The 16,812-nt window shown below is 45.6% G+C and overlaps 1 protein-coding gene across 3 annotated transcripts in view; it reads left to right on the top strand.

The window, feature by feature from the left end:
- Positions 1 to 15,365, top strand: part of TMCO4 (transmembrane and coiled-coil domains 4) — a 41,215-nt gene extending 25,850 nt beyond the window's left edge. For 2 of the 3 annotated variants that reach the window (XM_075172608.1, XM_075172607.1), the window contains 2 exons: positions 2,365 to 2,482; positions 14,607 to 15,365. In XM_075172608.1, the coding sequence (XP_075028709.1) occupies positions 2,365 to 2,482; positions 14,607 to 14,939 (451 nt within the window). In that variant the 3' untranslated portion in view covers positions 14,940 to 15,365. Of the gene's footprint in view, positions 1 to 2,364; positions 2,483 to 11,220; positions 11,461 to 14,606 lie in introns of all 3 variants that reach the window. The other variant, XR_012677096.1, reaches the window with a different exon arrangement.
- Positions 15,366 to 16,812: the final 1,447 nt, after the last annotated feature.

Below are 16,812 nucleotides of genomic sequence, written 5' to 3'. Positions count from 1 at the left end.
AAGAATAGAAAGGTTACCTTGAAACCAAATATCAGCCTTTTAAAACGGCTCAGACAACTGCTATGCAGAGTTGTGAGAGCTGCTGGGTGAGAAGAGGGAGATTCAGAGGCACGAAACAGCTGAAGCAATCTTATAAAAGCTATTAAGAATTCAAGTGCCAGTATCAAATCTAATGACTGTGTATTGGAAGATCATTGTGACAAGAACACTGCTTAGCAGCACAATTAGAAGAGGGGAAATTAAAACAAAGGAATGAAGCAGGGAAGACTGAGAGCATGGGAAAATAAATTGAGAAATAACCAGGCAAGAAGATTAGCAAAGATGTAACTGCAAGTCAAGACAGCTTGTAAAGCCATGAGCCCTCAGGTCAAGGACAGTTGAAAATGCTGTTGGTACTTTCCATACACACATACATATGTATGCCTACATACATATGTATAAATGAGGAAGTATTCTATTATTGTGCATCTAACATAGTATATTAATTTACAAAGAAGAACTAAATAAAATAATTAAAAGCATTCAAGATTAAAACAACAAATTATTAATCCCATCTGTCAGGCTGAAAATTGTTGCTTTTGTCCTTTTTGGGTCACAGGAGATTTTATGGATGCTGGATGTGCACACCAGTTACAGTATTTCTTCATGTGACACAAGGAAAAAGCAATTGCTGCCTCCTTGGGAGTGCTTCTGTGTTCCTCTAAGAAGCCATAAATGATAGCAATTGTTGCACAGAACAACAAATGACAGAAATTGTTGCATTTGCCCTGGCAAATATCATTCCTTCCTGTGTTATACAAAAATCAATTTCACTGCAAAAAGCTCAGTGTATTAATTTCCTATAATACAAAAAAAAAAAAAAATCTTCTTAGTTTCAAAGCCTGCATGTGCTGTTGGAATAAAATAGTATTGTGTGTTTGTACCTCTGTGTGTGCAGTAATTTGGTTAGTCTCTGCTTTGGCAAGCCCGTGTCTTGAATGTTGAATGAAAAATGATGTAGAAATTGTAGCTTGTTGCTCACAAATAGGAAGAAGCAGGTGAGGAGATTGTCAGGAAATATTCCACTACGCTGGTCCTCTACTTTGCCCTCAGATGCTGAATTTGAGGGTTATTCAGTTAGCATGAGGGGCAGCTAGAGGAGGTAACTGAGAGATATGGAGAATTTATGTGAGGGTATTAGGTACGAGAGAAACATTATACAAACATTTTGTGGTAAGACCTCACCTGTTTCTGATTTCTCTGGTATCTCGCTTAGACAAACTGTGGCCTCGTTCTGTCACTTTAGGAGTAACTCTATTTAGGTCAGATGAATTACACTGAATAGAATTCCTGCAAGATCAGATTCGTGCCCAATTTGTTGAGCTTCAGTCCAGCGTAGCTTGTCTCCTTCGGCTTTGAAGTCTGAAAGGACATGGAGAGTGAAAGCCAGCTGTCAGGGCTGTCCCATCCGATTTCACAGCAGGGTTACAAATTCCTGGTGGGAAACCTTAACCAGATTAGGTAGACTCTCTCAGCTTTTGAAAGAACCCGCGCCTGAGTAGCATGGATGCGTTGCAAGGATTTTGCAGCGCTCTGCGTAGACTTACAACTTCTAGCATAGACCATTTTGGAGTGGACAGGAGCAGCCAGAAACGGCCCCCTGTGCAGGTGCATTTCACCTGCTGCCATCACAGAGTACAAATACCACTCGCATCAAACTTAAATCTACTCCTTAGAGCGTAGTGGCGTTTAGGTGCCCAGATTTTATGCTGTTGCTCAGCGCAGGAGAAGAGGTTATGTATTTCCAAAGGATGCATTGCCTTCTCTCATCATGCTATAGTCTACCCTGAAACTGTCACAGTGACTTATGGCAATACTTTACAGTGGGAACAAACTCTTCCTAGTTCTGTCATTGAAACCATGTATTTATACAGTACCTATAAATCAGGAGCACTCCGAGGAGCTTCACAGTCGATATTTATGTCAGCGACATTGGTATTGTAGGCTTCGTCACGTTTACAGCTGTCTACAGGCTGGAGAATTTCTACCTAGTAGTACATGGAAAAGATTAAATATGTGAATGTATTGTAATCTCTAAGCAAATACAGAAATAAATAGAAGGGTCAGATTTTTAAACCTGCTGCACATAATGAGATTACACCCATGAATCAGGATTAAATTCGGACTTACACTACCGTGTCCCAGGACCCTGCCCTGAGTTCAGCAACTGCTGTGATCCCTACATCAGACAAAGCTGCAGCAGGTCTTGGTCCAGACATGACTGTGCTTCCCAGCCCTTCTGCTCTCCTTGTGGTCTGAGTAGTCACATATTGCATTGGTTTGGCAACAGGATTTATTCACGCTCTTCTTCTGCTCTGCTCCTAGGGGCGACTGGCTGCTGGGGTTTGTATACAGAACCTCTTCTGTCCAGATCAACGTTGCAGGCCTCCAGCCAGTCGACTTGGATGACAGGAGGATGGTAAACATGGACCTTTCGTCTGTAGTAAGTAGTACTTCTTCCATTCTCAGTTTTTTCCACCTGTCCTTTGCTTGCAGCACTGTAACGCTCATTGATTTGGGGAAGTCAGGATACTGAAGAGAGCACCTCTGTGTACATTGTCCCTCTTCCCTTTATTTGAGATAACTCTCATCTCAGACTTCACTATAGATTTTGTTGGCCCAGCCAGCACTCAGTATTGAGCAAAATAATGAGAATTTGCATCTCTTGTTGGATACGTTTGGGTTTTTTTGGTTCTGAAATGTCTCATACTGGAGACAGAAAATGCCATTATTCTCCCAGAAGGACCCTGCTGTCTTGCAAGCCCCGGATCAGCAGGTAGGTAGGATCAGCAGCTGGGAACACATGACTGCGGAGCCGGTGCAACCTGCAATCTTATGTGGTGGAGCCTTCAACGCTGTTCAGGTTCATACAGGGGCAAGTTCATAGGCCTTGTACCTTGGTCCCCTGGGCTGCGTTGACGCCGTGGTGCAGGAACCAGTTTGTAATTACAAACCCTCTGTGATATCGACGGCTGGTTTGCTAGGTCCAGACCTGGGCTGCTGCCTTTTTGGAGCATAGGTCTCAAGGAAGCAGGAAGAGATTCACCTGTACGTCTGGTAAACGTTTAGTTTCCTCAAAACTATCTAGTGTCATTAATGATAAGCCACTATATTATATGTCTAGCAATATTCAACTCAATTACCTTAAGCAAACTAATGATCTCATTGCCTTGTCTTTACTTATGAGTGATCTCTTCCACAGAAAATCATGCAGAACTTAGCTTGTATATTCATATTCACAGTAATCTTGGACATGCAATCTTGTTTTTCCATATCTTAATGTTTTAACTCATTTTTCACTCTCCACAAACTGGGCTGAAAGACACTCAGCACAAAGCTCAGGATACTTCCATGGTCCTTGTTCCTGCCGTGACTCCTCCCAAATGTTCCCACAAGCTGGTAGGGATTGTCAACATTGCTCTGCAGCCAAAGGCACTTTTAAGTGCTTTCAGATTTTTTGGAGCACCAGCTTGCGGAGCCTATAAATACCCAACTGTTACCAGCTCATTTCATTCATTATAACTGAGCTATGTGCAGCCCTTGCCAGAAAACACAGGGCTTAATGCTGTGCAGATAAAATAGAGACTTTGCAGAACAAAATATAGGCTTCCCAGAAGGAAGTGGTATATAGAGGCTTTTAAACATGGTCCAGCACTGTAGCTGTTCGTGTATCTTTGCCTCTTACTGGGTTGTCTTGGTTAGCATTTCCACATGCTCCCACACCCATTTTTTCACCGTCCCCACAGTTGCCATTAGTCGCTTGCGAGCAGTGACGTCTGTTGCTGGCATGGAAAGGAAAATGGCCAAAGATGTCAAGCAGTGGTGGCACTGGGGTGACTTTTCCTGTTAGTTCAGTCCTCTGTTTGAGGTCTCTTCAGAGACCCTCTTTCTGTTGACCTTCTGCTTCCTGAACTTTGAAACCCCCTGGAGTCCTGCAGACTTTATCCTGCCTGGCTCGCAGCAGCCTCTCCATTTTTCCCCCAGAGGAGCAGTATTTACATTTCAGCTAAATGAATAATGGTTGCAGAGCTGCTATCTGCTAATCTTCTATTGTTGTGCATCTGTATCTGTGCTGCACGATGCCAACAGGCAATCCCAGCACTGTTCTCATTTCAGAAAGAGCTGACACTTCCACTTGCTTAATCTTCCTGCAAAGCATTGGGGGAAAAAAGAGCAACCCCCGCAGGGGGAAAAGCCTATATTAAGTAGGTGTCATTCTCTTGATCCATTTTCCAGACCATGGAGCTTTATGAAAAGAAATACAGTGCATTCTGATGAACATTTTAGAAGTAAAAGGAGCAAGAATGGGGAAGGAAGTACTCGGGGGCAATATTTTTTAAAGTGGCAAGAAAGCAAAGATGGATTTTGCTGCAAATACAGTGCAGTAGCGTAACAGAAATACATAGAGAGATATTTTCTGTAATGGGGACCAGCTCCATCCCTGCAGATGCCCTTGCTGGAGGTCCTTGTGAGTCTCCTGCCAGGAATAAGAAAGGACAAGCTGTGATAGAAGAATAAAGCGTAAATGATGCAAAGGTGCTCAGTGTGCAAATATTATGCAGGCAGCCTCAGTATTTTAGGCATCTCCCAGTCCATCCATGATGAAAGCTGGACTGGATCCAAAGGGCTTGGTTGTCTTTGCTGTGGTGGCATCAGAGTCCTCAAATGAGTGGAGGATTAAGAGACCTCAGTATAAACAGGAGTTCACCTCCAAGGCATTTATTGCATGTCTCTCTTGATTAGTATGTTTTTTATCTGACTGTCAGTAAAAAAACTGAGAGAAAAATGTCCTCCCACTCAGCAAATGCAGTTATAAAAGCCTTCCTAATGGTTACAATGGGACTGATTTATTCAGTAGATTTATTTGACAGCACCTGTTACAGAGACCAAGGAAGTAATTGAGCTGTAGTGTATTAGATTGATTGCTGTTTGTTCAAATGGGATATTGTAGATTACATTTTGCATTAACATGCGAATATTGCAGAAATGCTCAGAGTCAGAATGCAGGCAGAGCATTTTCACAGAGGCTCACAAGTCAAGGAGGGTACTTAAGTTTCTCTGGGCAGTTTTACCGCAGCAGAAACCAGAACTTGCAAGGTTGGGGACAGCAGGAATGCCTGGCTGGAAGTCTAGTAGAGAGCATGGGTGGATTGTGACAATTACTGCAGAAGTCAGTACTGTTCTCTCGTTAATCCAAAGTGAAAATTGTCTTAAAAATCTTTAGACTATGATTAAGTTTTGCATCGACTTTAAAACTCGTTCCTTTCCCATGTTTTTGATGGCAGCTAAATTCTCCTTTTCTTATTCTTCATCAACACGTTTTCTGGACGGCAGCTGCCTACCTGCTGCTGATGCTCACAAATTCCTGTAAAGGCAACACGCGGCAACACCAACTGAGAGTAAACCCCTACTTATTCAAACACCTGGATTGCCAGAGCCGTGCTCTGTACAGCCCACAGACTAAAGATACAAGGTACTTTTTAATCTCTACAGCAGTCGTTGCAATGGTACGTAGAGAAAACATGCTGATGCATTTCACAGCCATATTCTTCTTCTGCAGCATCTCTGCACAATGGAAGGCAAAACAGCAGAGCTTCTTTTTAGAATAATCTGTATCACACATCAGCACACCTTTGCTTTTTCCCTCTGAGATACCTCAAAAGCTTTTTACCTCTTCTTTTCTTTGCTGCTGTAACTGAGCAGTGGGAAAGCTCTCTTTAAGACAATGCTTATAAACCAAGAAGAACTGATCTCTCTTTCCAAAAGCTCCCTCAGAAGAGGGGCCTAGTATTCCCATTATGAGGGAATTCAAGGCAGTCTGGCCTTCAGCCAGGCAGGTACACAGCGCACGTAAATACCATAAGCAGATGAAAAGTCTGAATTTTGTGAAATCCAACTGATTTGGCACTTCAGGGAGTCAGGCTTTTTTCCTAAAATGCATTAAACTGTGGGTTTTTTTCCCCTGTATTCCCAAGACTTGCAGCAAACAATTGGTTGTGGTTACGAGATGTGGTTTAATTAAGAACCCTGGGGAGTTCAGAAGGCAAAAGGTTGCCTGTGTCTCATTACACCTTTGATTCACTTCTTTCAAATGAGCAGTGCCACCTCCCATGGTGACAGGCATTAACAGCATTAGAAGAGCAACAGCTAGGAGCTTCGGCTTCAGCAGCGGCTCGAAGGAGCCGGGAGAGCCTTCTCTCACATCCGGGGGACAGGCAAGTCTCTGTGGAAACAAGTCTATTCGTCTGTGAGGCTGTAAGGTCAGAGGGATGATTTCTTCCTCTTTGTATGTCCCTGCAGCCCTGGAGTCGTCAGTGGCTTAGTTTTCTGTGATCCTTCTTGCTATTGGTTTGGGAGCGCCGAGAATCACACATTACATACATACTAAATACTTTTTTTCCTTTGGGATCCAAGCAGAGGGTGCTGGCAATGTCAATATGTTAGAACAGAGGAAGAAACTGAAAAAGCTTTTCCAAAAAAGTGCAAATGGAGCCATTAATAACTTGCAGTTTGTTTTTGCTTTGTGGCAGACAAAAACTCAAAGGCTGGTGTCCCTCCTTGCTTCAACACAGATGTATTGCTTGATCCTGAGGTACTCTTTGGAAGGCTGGAGATACTTAGTTGCTTCTAAAAGGCAGAGAGAAATATTTTATTGTGCTCCTTGAGCCTTTATTTCGTAAGTCTGGTGCCAAAATTCACATTCGCACTGCTACTCAGAAGCAGCGTGGTGCCATAACAGTGTGGCCTTCCTGCAGATTTATAGAAGTAATTTTCCCATTTCCTCCATTGTGCCTGGCACATGTGTGTATCGTTTCACAGTGGGTTTCCACAACATCTGTTTGAGTGCAAACCGTGTTCAGACACCCCAGCTACCCTGGGCAAAGCTGAATTTCTGGGACTGCACCCCTCTCCTTCAGAAAAGCTGAGTTTACCAAGCGCCACATTTTAGAAAGATTCACAGGTAGTTTATGTTTACATCTAATACAATTCAACATACGAAATTTGCTGTTCCATTTGAGTAACCAGCGAAGTTTTTTATACCATTACATCTTTCTCCCATGGAGTGTAACAATTTGCATCCCTTAGCACCTTTTATAGGTTTTCTCTTACGCTTTACATATTAGAGCACCTTGCATTTGAAAATAGGACTGTTCTTGCAAAGCCAGACATTGCAGACTCTATTCTTGACAGGTTTGCAGTGAACAGGTTTGTAGCTGTTGACTTTGCAAGTAGCTGTCCTGATCACACAGACCTTACTTGAGTAAAACTGCCGGCAAAAGCAGTAGGAGTTTTCCCTAAGTAGTGTTAATAATGTTTGATTCTGTGAGAGTGGCTACACAAAGCACGATAAGGTGAATTAAGGATAGAGAATTTAGCTTTCTATTTCCTATCTTATGTTGGAACACGAATGCTAATTCTGTATAATTTTTGCGTTCAGTTTTGAGCTTTGTTTCTAACCTCTAACATGGAAAGAAAATTCAGTTGCAACATCCAATTAAAAGTGTTAATCAAGGGGAAGCCTGACTTAGCTGACGTATTGTGTACGTGAGGTTTTCTCCTGTAGCACAGTTTCAGCTAATGTGTGTGAGGTCTTGCAATTACAACAGCATGTGTTATTGATATTAGCTGAATGTGGCTGAAATACCATGAAGCTTATCACTGCCTGCTGCCGCAGGGACACTAGGGTAAGGTAAGGTCTTGAACTTGCTGCAGATCCCGGGGTGGTGGATTCGTAGGAGATCGCATTGCTAAGGAGAGATGTTGCGCTACTCCATAGCTGTTGAAATTTCCCGAATGCCCAAGACTTCTTGCCCAGATACATTATTACCATCAACTCATAAAGGAGATTAAGGGATGAATAAGCTGAGAACAGGTCATTGTCCCCAAAGATGGCAAAAATTCCCTCAGTTAACCAAAAGTGATCTTGTTTCGTGGAGTGGAGCTGAGAAGCTAGTTTGAAAGCCACAAAGATGGTAATGTTTCAGCTGCCAAATCTTGTGTATTCCCGGAGCAAGATAGGGAGAGGAAGGGTGATCAGTTTGGTGTTACAGAGGAGCCGTCCTCTGCTGCAGGCAGGTCCTGTTATATCAACCTGGTTATGGAGACTGAATCTCATCTCAATGTTTTCATCTGGACTCTTGAAAAATTCTCCATCATCCTGGTTTGATCAATATAGCAAATATTTTGGACCACTAGTGGACTGCTGTAGTTTATAATGTCAGATACCTGGATCCCCCACGCTCTTTTTAGGAACAGTCCAGTTTGACATCAATCCAGTCTTTATTTTTGGGGATCTCTTTTCCTCTGAGGCCCAAGAGATTATCTTCAAATTATTTTATTCCCCAGCGATAATTATATGCACAGTTTATGCTGGGCCTTTTAAAACATTCTTTATACCATCTAATTTAAATAACTTCCACTTGGATTAGCACCGAAAAATAAGTATTTGATTATAGCCACCTTGAAAGTGAGTGGCATGTTTTGCAACTTTGATGTAGCTGGAAAGACTCTTGAGTGTTCAGACACCAACCTAAAAGCTAAAGAAAAGAACGGATTCCACTTCTGGCAGTCGTCAGTGAGAGCATCAGCAAAAAAATAGTCAACAGCAGCTCCACAAACGGTTGAAAAATTCATGGGAGCAGCTGTTGCCTTCAGCTGGCTGGCTTGGTGCGCGGAGTGCATTACCTGTCAGCAGAAGGACATTGTGAAGGCACCTTTCCCTTGAAACTCTTTCAAGGGCTCTCTTATTAATTGGGAATTTATGAGGGTCCCTCTTCCTAACTTTGTCCTGCCCGTCATCGCTCCGTCTCGCCCCCTTAGGGGTTTAGACTTCCAAAATTTATCTCCTCCATTTACTTCCTCCGTTTTCTTGTTATATTCTGTGTTTTACTCTTCTTCATCACACAGTCCTCTTGGAATTGGTGAAGGTAAATTGAGAGTAAAGTTGGCAGAGTTTTTCAGCAATGGACGACTCCAGCAAAAAAACCAATGTTTACTCAGAATTTTCAACATCGACATGTTCCCACAAAACGTATCAAAGTTTGATGGAAAAAGTCCTTGGAAAAAGTTATTGCACTGGTGTGAAATTGGCCCGAGTGCTGTCTCAGGGTGACGTCCCCCAATTATCGTCCCAGAGAATGACTTGATCAACAAGTTGTGGCTGAAAGATGATTGCATGTAAAAATTACAGTCTTGCTCAAGAAATGTCGCTGTAATTAAAGGAGAACTTTTGCCGGTCAAGTTAGTTTTTAAACAAGAAGAAAAATAAGAATTGAGTGACTTATTCTATTCACAAGAATTGTAATTGTGCGAAGGGATGTTCTAGAAGCAAAGCTTATTAGCTTCAGCTGAATCATGCTCCAATCTTTATTCTATCAGTTTTTCAGTGCAGAAATAGAAACATTAAAGAGGAATAATGCAAATTACATTGACAGTATTTTCAAAATAATTCAAAATTCAGCTCTATAAAGTTTTCCTCAAATATATTTTTATTAGCTGCTTCTCTGCTGGAAGCCAGGACTGCTAACGCTCAAGATATACCTATAGTGCAAGGGAGGACTTGCTGCAGATGCCAAATTCACATTTTTTAATAAATCCATTTAAATTCCAGCTTCTGAATTAGTGGACATGTTCACTGTCCTCACTTTTGGAAAACATTGTTTCCGAAGAACCCAAACAGAAGAATTTTATTTCTATTCTAACTTCATTCAGCCACAGCCTCTTTCAAGGTTCGTTTAATAATGTTCTGGTTCTCGCTATGGGAGTCTGCTCTGCCACTGGCCTTTGCCAGGTCCAGCCATATTCCCCTGCCTGGGCAGCGTTAGGTCTTTGCCGTAAGCTTTCAGAAAACTGTGGAAAACAGATAGGAGACATTTTCTGCCAGGCTGAATGCCCTCTATCGTGCAAGACATACCCAGCGCTCTGAATTAAGGCTTGCGCTGACATGTGGGAATAACTCTGACCAGAGGGGCCTGCCAGCTTGGCAGAGATGACTGCGTTTTGAGTGATAACCTGGCATGGCTTGGGAGTCCTATACTCAATCAGTCTTTGCCGCCATCTGGAAGAGGAGGGCTGTAGGGGTTTGGAGGCAGTATCCAGAACCGAGGATTTTTTGGAAAGCAATAGTGGCATTTGAGTTTCTTCCCTTCTTTACCAGTGCTACCCCAAAACTGGCTGGCAGTTTATTTCGGAGCGCAGGGTTGCCCTCCGGTTCTCTTCCTGAACGACAAATGCACTGCCACTTTTGGAAACGGAGAGTAAACCCAAGAGTTGAACGGGCAATACAAAAGTTGCTGAGCTGGCTCGGTTGATTTATGCCACCCGGGGGCAGCTTGCATTTCATTATGTGTCTGCACAAAGCGTCTGACACACCCGCGGGAAGAAAGGGCAGCTGAAAAGTGAGGTGTGATTATTACCTGAGCTTCAGAAACTGCAAACCTGCAGCTCACTCTATTAACTCCTTTCACCCCACAAAAAATACCGTTTTCTATGAAAACAGATAGTATTTGTCAAAAGGGAATCCTGAAACTGTGATGCCCTCCAAGGCAGTCATTACTGCTCCTGCTGAAATAACAAAGCTCTGGAGAGACGTTTTAACTTGAGGGTATCTTTTTCCTGCATGATAAAGTTGCTCTTTGGACGTGACGGGCTCAAAACAAATCAAAGAGGTGAAATTCTCAGCCGTGTTAATGACCTGCGCTCCTGTGACTTGCATCCTCCGCTCAGGCTGCATGCCTCCCCTGCTCCTCAGTAATCCTCTGTGAATCCATGGGATGTTGGTCAAGGAGGGCAGGAGGAAGGCGCAGCCCAGCTGCTCTGTCCTTTATCCCTCCCTGCAGGTAGCAGAGAGCCAAGGGTCCTCCAGCTCCGCTCTTGCGCATTACGCAGCCCTGCGACGCAAACAGCTTTGCGAGCTGCGCCGGGCTCCGGGCAGGTGTGCGCTCTTTGCATGGGCCGCTTGGGATCAGCGGAGGAGCGATTTTTGAAGGAAACTGGGCAGGATCTTAAAACGGTTGGCTGAGGGGTGAGCAAAGACTTCTTCTGCCGTATCGAGCGGAGTGATGTCATTGTGATACGCAGTGTTGCGACGGAGTGATGTCATTGTGATACGCAGTGTTGCGACGGAGTCAGGGCCTCGCCTGTGCCCGTCTGAGTCTGCGGCAGAGCCAGGATCGTACGTAGTATCTCCTTTCTCTGTCCACCGCTTGGCAGGCTCCCCAAGCAGCCCCTCTGGGCCACGGAGTACACTTTGCGTTCCTATAGCTCAAAACCTGAGAGAAGTCGGGATTCGTCCTCCGTCCTAAAGAGCTGGATGGATCCCGTGCCGGTGCTTTATCACAACGCTGGGGAAAACCGACCGCAAAGGCAATTGAGTGGAGCCGTGGAGGTTGCCCCGGCTTACCGCTGGTGGAGAGCTGCGTGGTAACTGCAAATTGATTCCGTTATCATCTCTTCTCAGAGACGCTGATCTCTGCCCCGTCCCTCTCCGCCTAGAACTGCTGTCGTTAATACGGAGAGCGGCGTCTGTGCTGCAGAGCTCACAGCTCGCCTTGGCGCAGCGACCACCAGTGGGTTGGTTGCAGGCCCAGGGGTGCCATTATTTGTTTTCAAAGCTCCCGTAAATTGAACTGTGTTTTTATGACACCGTAACCAGAGGCACTTATTGTACCAAATAAAAAGACTTCCATTTGAATTTAATAGACACAGCTGATTATGCTCAATGACATTTTTGACACTTCCGGGCGGATTTGAACTTGAAAACCTTTCCAAACTTACTGAACTGACGGCTCCTTTCAGCTGACTGATGGATCCACCTGAGCAGTGCTATCATCCGTAGTCCTTTGGGGATCTTCCTGTGCAGTGCTGTAGTCCTGCAGCAGAATTAGCGATACAGGCAGCTGCCTTGTGCTTTCCAGTGAGTCAAAGCAACCATAAGATCAGATACAACAGGGGAGAAGTCACCTAAGCACACTGATAAACCCACCCCACTGCTTTAATTTCTTTAGAACAAGCATAAATATTATTTGCTTTGGTTACAAGAACGCTTTTGTATTCCATTTATTCTGAAATCCCTCCTGCACTTTGTTCTGACAAATATTCAAACAATTGTTTATTTCCCTTTAAAGTTTTTATTGTCCCTTACAATGTTTTAGATGTTCCCATCCCTTCTCCAGCAGAGCCTACCCAGCGGAGGAATTCAGCTTTTCAGATTGCAGATGAAAACAGGCTTTTGAGAGATGGAATTGCTGAATTTGCCCACCAGGATGGCTTCACAGCTTTAAAGTAGCAAGGCAATTTGTTCGCTTTCTTTTGCTGATGGCTCAGTACTTAATGTCACAGTATAGCAGAGAAAGAGTCCGACCTCCTCTTACGCTTCTCAGGGCTTGCATTGGTCTGGCTTTATGGAATCCTCTCCTGGGCTATCCTGGAAACAAAAGTGAGTTTGCTTTGAAGAGATTTAGTGGTATTCAGACCTGCAGTAAGGGACAGACTTTCAGGAGGTCTCAGCTTCTCTTTTAGCTGCATGAGGAAAGGCTCAGCTCTTCAGTATTGCTCATACCCAGCGTCTCTCGGTGATCGTGGTGCTCAAGGAAGAGGAATTCCCCGTTGTTTTAGAGGAAGCTGCTGGATACTGAGGAGTTATGAAAATCTAGTCCTTAGGGTGGCAGAGGAAATTTGTTCTCTCTGGCTAATGACTGGGTAACATAACAGGCTGGGAAATCCCCAAGCGCTGACCCGGGCAGGTAGATTGCGAAGACCGTAGAGGTTTCAGAATACAGCAAACCAAGAGACTTCAGCAACCCCTCCCAGAAAGTCCGTTTCCTTCTTGTTTCTCTCCACCTTGTCCAACGCTCTGCTCATTTCTTTCTTTAGCACCAAGCCCCCCTACTGAGTAGTAAAAGGTTCATACTTTTTCAGAGAACAATGTACACATCTTAACAGCCAGTCCATTAGTCCTTCAATGGTTATTTTAATTAACTAATCTGTTCAAAACATCAGGAGCCTGTTGAGCCATCTGGACTGATTAAAGTTGCATATTGCATTACTAATGTGCTGATTAAATCCTTCATTTTGCTCTAACTCCTAAGTGCATCCAAATGTTACCACTAAAAGCTGCTTCACGCACTGCTGCTTTCCTGCTGGGAGGTTTGAATTCTGCCCGTGCAGGAAAGGGGGCTTGCTTTAGGTCTGGGCGGAGGTGTGCTGGTAACCCTGGTCGCTGGCGTAGCGAGGAGGGACTGCCCAGGCACCAGCCAGCCTCACAGACTGAGCTAGCGGGGAGGTGAGCACGGAGTCCAGGGCTGGGTTTCTTTGCAGAGCTCTGCAAGGAGCTCTTACCGTCTTGTACGAGCAGACAGCCCCTTCCTGGGGCACTCGTACACGCGGCTGGGAAGCAGGAAACCTGGGACTGTGGTGTCGGGTATTCCCTGCTGTGGAAATTCCCTAACTACTAGCAAGATCTGGGAAAATAAGAGGCGGTGTTGCCTGAGACAGCTTTCTGGCTGGGTCAGGAAGGATTTAAACTGTTAGAAATAGAATCTACCAAAGATGCTAAAATACCTTAGGATGCAAATCGTACCCCTTCATCTTTGCTGAAATCTACGGGCCAGCTGATGAGCGTGCCGTCGAAAGAGCCTCGACTCAGCCTGACCGCACTTGCCTCTCCGCAGAAAAACCCGCTATAAACCCACCTTGCGCTCACAAGCGCTTCCTCCCGTTTTGGCTGTGAGTACAACAGCAGAGGAGATCTGAGGGCTGGTCTCTGGTAGGATCTTGGCTGTCCTTACTTCCAACGCTCGGCTTGCGCAGGACACCTGAAACAGAGAAGGCAGTTTCTGCCTTTCCAGCCAGGTAGCCTTTAGCATATGACAACAATAACCTGCAGAGGAGGTTTTCTGTCCCTCCTGTGTCCTGACTGGAAGGATGCATTCCAGCATCCATGCCAGAAGGATTTATCTTACCATGGAAATCACCTTACAATAAAAATGTGGGGGGTTTTGCATGTATTGTTGACTTTAATTTGGTTTGTGAACCCATAACTCTCAGGCTCCCAGTTTTATATGGTGTGGGACAGATCAGTGCACCTTCCAGGCAAGAACCTTAACACGCTTAGTAGCTGTTGTGAGATTTAATGCCTATATCCTAATTTAAATAAGATAATCTTTGCTTTTACAAAGGAGCTAAGGCACAGGGAGGACACGTCATTTAGCAGAGAACAGGGAGTTGGACTAAGACAACTTGTCTCCTACCTGGGCATCTCTCACTGTGGCAGATCACCTCCTCTCTTACCCTCGTGGCACCCAGAATCTGGGATTTTGTAACACAGCAATGTCCAAGTATTTAAACACACATCTGTCAGAGGAAAAGCAATCCAGCAGCAGCGTGTGCCACGAAGGGTGCAGCCAGTTGGGGTTATTCAATAGACGACTGCCTTTTTCAGACCTCATTCTTTCAGCCTTTCAGAGCTAAAACCAAGTCTCACGGCAATGGTGGCTTTTGAGATGAAGGACTTGACCGAGCTGGGTTCCCCGCAGCTTCCCCACTAACAGGACTCTTGTTGCTTGCAGGTGAACGGCCACCTGGACTACATGAAGCAAATGGACACGATCCTAAAAGCTGTGGGCATTAAAACCAAGGAGTGTCAGCTGGAAGAGAAGGGCAGCAGCAGTCTTTTATCCCCTCTAGCCAAGAAATCACAGCAGGCAGCAAGCAGTGAGACTCGGGAGGAGGAAAACACCGTGCGGGAGGAGGATGCGGCTGACGGTGAGGCTCTCCCAGCCGGCCATGCTCACCGCCGTGATTCCCCCAGCTGTCTCTTGGGAGAGGACTCGCTCCCCTGCCCAGACTGTTCAAACACCGAGGACAGCAAGAAGCAGGCAGCAGGCGAAGGAGCAAATTAGAGCTCTTCGTGTTGGGCAGAGACGCTCAGCCAGCACTAAAACTGCTTTCAAAGCACCGTCCGTTGCACTGGGATTCCCAAAGGAGATCGGTAGAGCTGGCAGAGCTGTAGCTGCGGTTTTCAGACCCTCCTGAGAGCCTGGAGAGCCACCGGTGTGTCACTGGATCAAAGCTTTCAGAGCAGCCGCCCACGGGATCTCCCACAGACGAAAAAGGGCTGACTCCTGCCTGGATCGGCATTGCTCCTTAGGAAGCGGCAGCACTTCCCTCCTCGCACAAACTGCGTTTGTTCTTGAGGGAGCAGCTGTCACCACTAGGGACTGTGCCTCTGCTGTATAGCTCTTGGGAAAGCAGGTGGCTCTGGGGGTATTTTTAAGCATATCGTGGAGAGGGGCTCGCAGCAGGAAATTAAAAACATTTTTCCACCAGTGGTCGATTTGGTTTCTGGTTTTCACGTGAGCAGGTGTGGTGCAGGCTCTGGCTGCCCAGCTGTGCGTCCGCGCTTCGGCTCTGCCATCCGGGGAGGCGAAAGGCTCAGGGTACCGGCTGCTTCCCCCCGTCTGCTGCCGGTTTGCTGCCAGGGCTTGGGCACTTTCCAACCAAGACGACTGTTTCCCTATCTGCAAGCTGAGGGCGATGAGTGTTCGAGGCCTCATTACTATTAGAAACATGCTTTGAGTCCCTAGGTGAAAGACAGCAGAAGAAACAGAGTGGGCTTTTTATGATTTATTACTTTGTGAAACTTCCTCCCAGGCTTTGCAAGCCAGCAACCCACAGAGACTTTCATTTTGTGTCCCACACACATCTCCAGCCTTAAAAGCCCCCTCTAGACATATTTTTAATTGGCTTAGAATAAAACCAATACTTGGCATAGGATAAACACGAATCTGTTTGATTTCTACCTCCTTCTATAAAAGCGAATTGGCATCCACTCTCTTCTCCCTCAGTCTCAAACCGGAGGGAGGGACCCTGCTTTACATCCCCTGCCATGCAGTCTTCCAAAACCGTATGGGACCGATCCACATCTTCCATAAAAGGTCCTTTTCTGGCCTATTTTGCTGCTCAGCCCAAGAAAACGCAGTCTAGCAGGAGCATGGCAGGAGGATAAACCCCCTTCTGAGAAGACCTCCGTGTTTCTCTGTTTCAGAACAAGTGCCGGTTGGTATAAATACCTTCCCACCTCCGGGTCTGGAAGGTCTCGTTGACTCACGAGAGGGGAAATCGTGCGATTGCAGCTTCCCGTTTCGGTTCACACGCAGTCTCCTCCTCCCTCCCCGTTCCAGCAGCTAGTTCAATAACCGCCTCTCCTCTTTCCCCAGCTTTCTGCAAACCTCACCTCCAGATTATTTCTGAAGAAGTTGAAAATGTGGCTGTTTCTGGAGGTGGCAGCGTCGCCTGGCAATGCACAGCAGCTTTCCTCTCCCCAGTTCCTGCCGCCGAGGGGGGCTCAGACCTGCCCAGCTCGGATCCCGAGCGGTGCCTCGCTGCAGAGCGATGGAGACGGCTCCGGGGCGGGCTCTGGGATCCCACAGTGCCGCTGGCTGCGGGAAAGGGGTACGATCTCTCTACCGCAGCAGAGGGGTTGCCCACAAGCAAACACCTTATTACAAAGAATTGGCTCGATCAGAGAGTAAGGTATTATTGCTTTTGAGCATTTGGCTTGAAGAAGCGGTCTCTCTTCGTCCATCTCCTGAAGCCTGCGTCTGCTGGCGTGGTTGCCAACGGGCTTTCAGAGTTCGTCGTGTATTTTTCTACTCCTTTTTAACTGGAGTTGTAGTCAAAGTATATTTTTATATAAAGCCATTTGTGGAGAGATGTACCTACTTATCTTCGTGCTTGATCCCAAACCCAAGCGATCTGTCCACAGATATGTGG

Source organism: Calonectris borealis, chromosome 23 (genome assembly GCF_964195595.1).
Source record: "Calonectris borealis chromosome 23, bCalBor7.hap1.2, whole genome shotgun sequence".
Classification (NCBI taxonomy): Eukaryota; Metazoa; Chordata; class Aves; order Procellariiformes; family Procellariidae; genus Calonectris; species Calonectris borealis.
The sequence above is the reverse complement of the archived record's forward strand: the minus strand, read 5'-3'. Positions and strand labels throughout refer to the sequence as shown.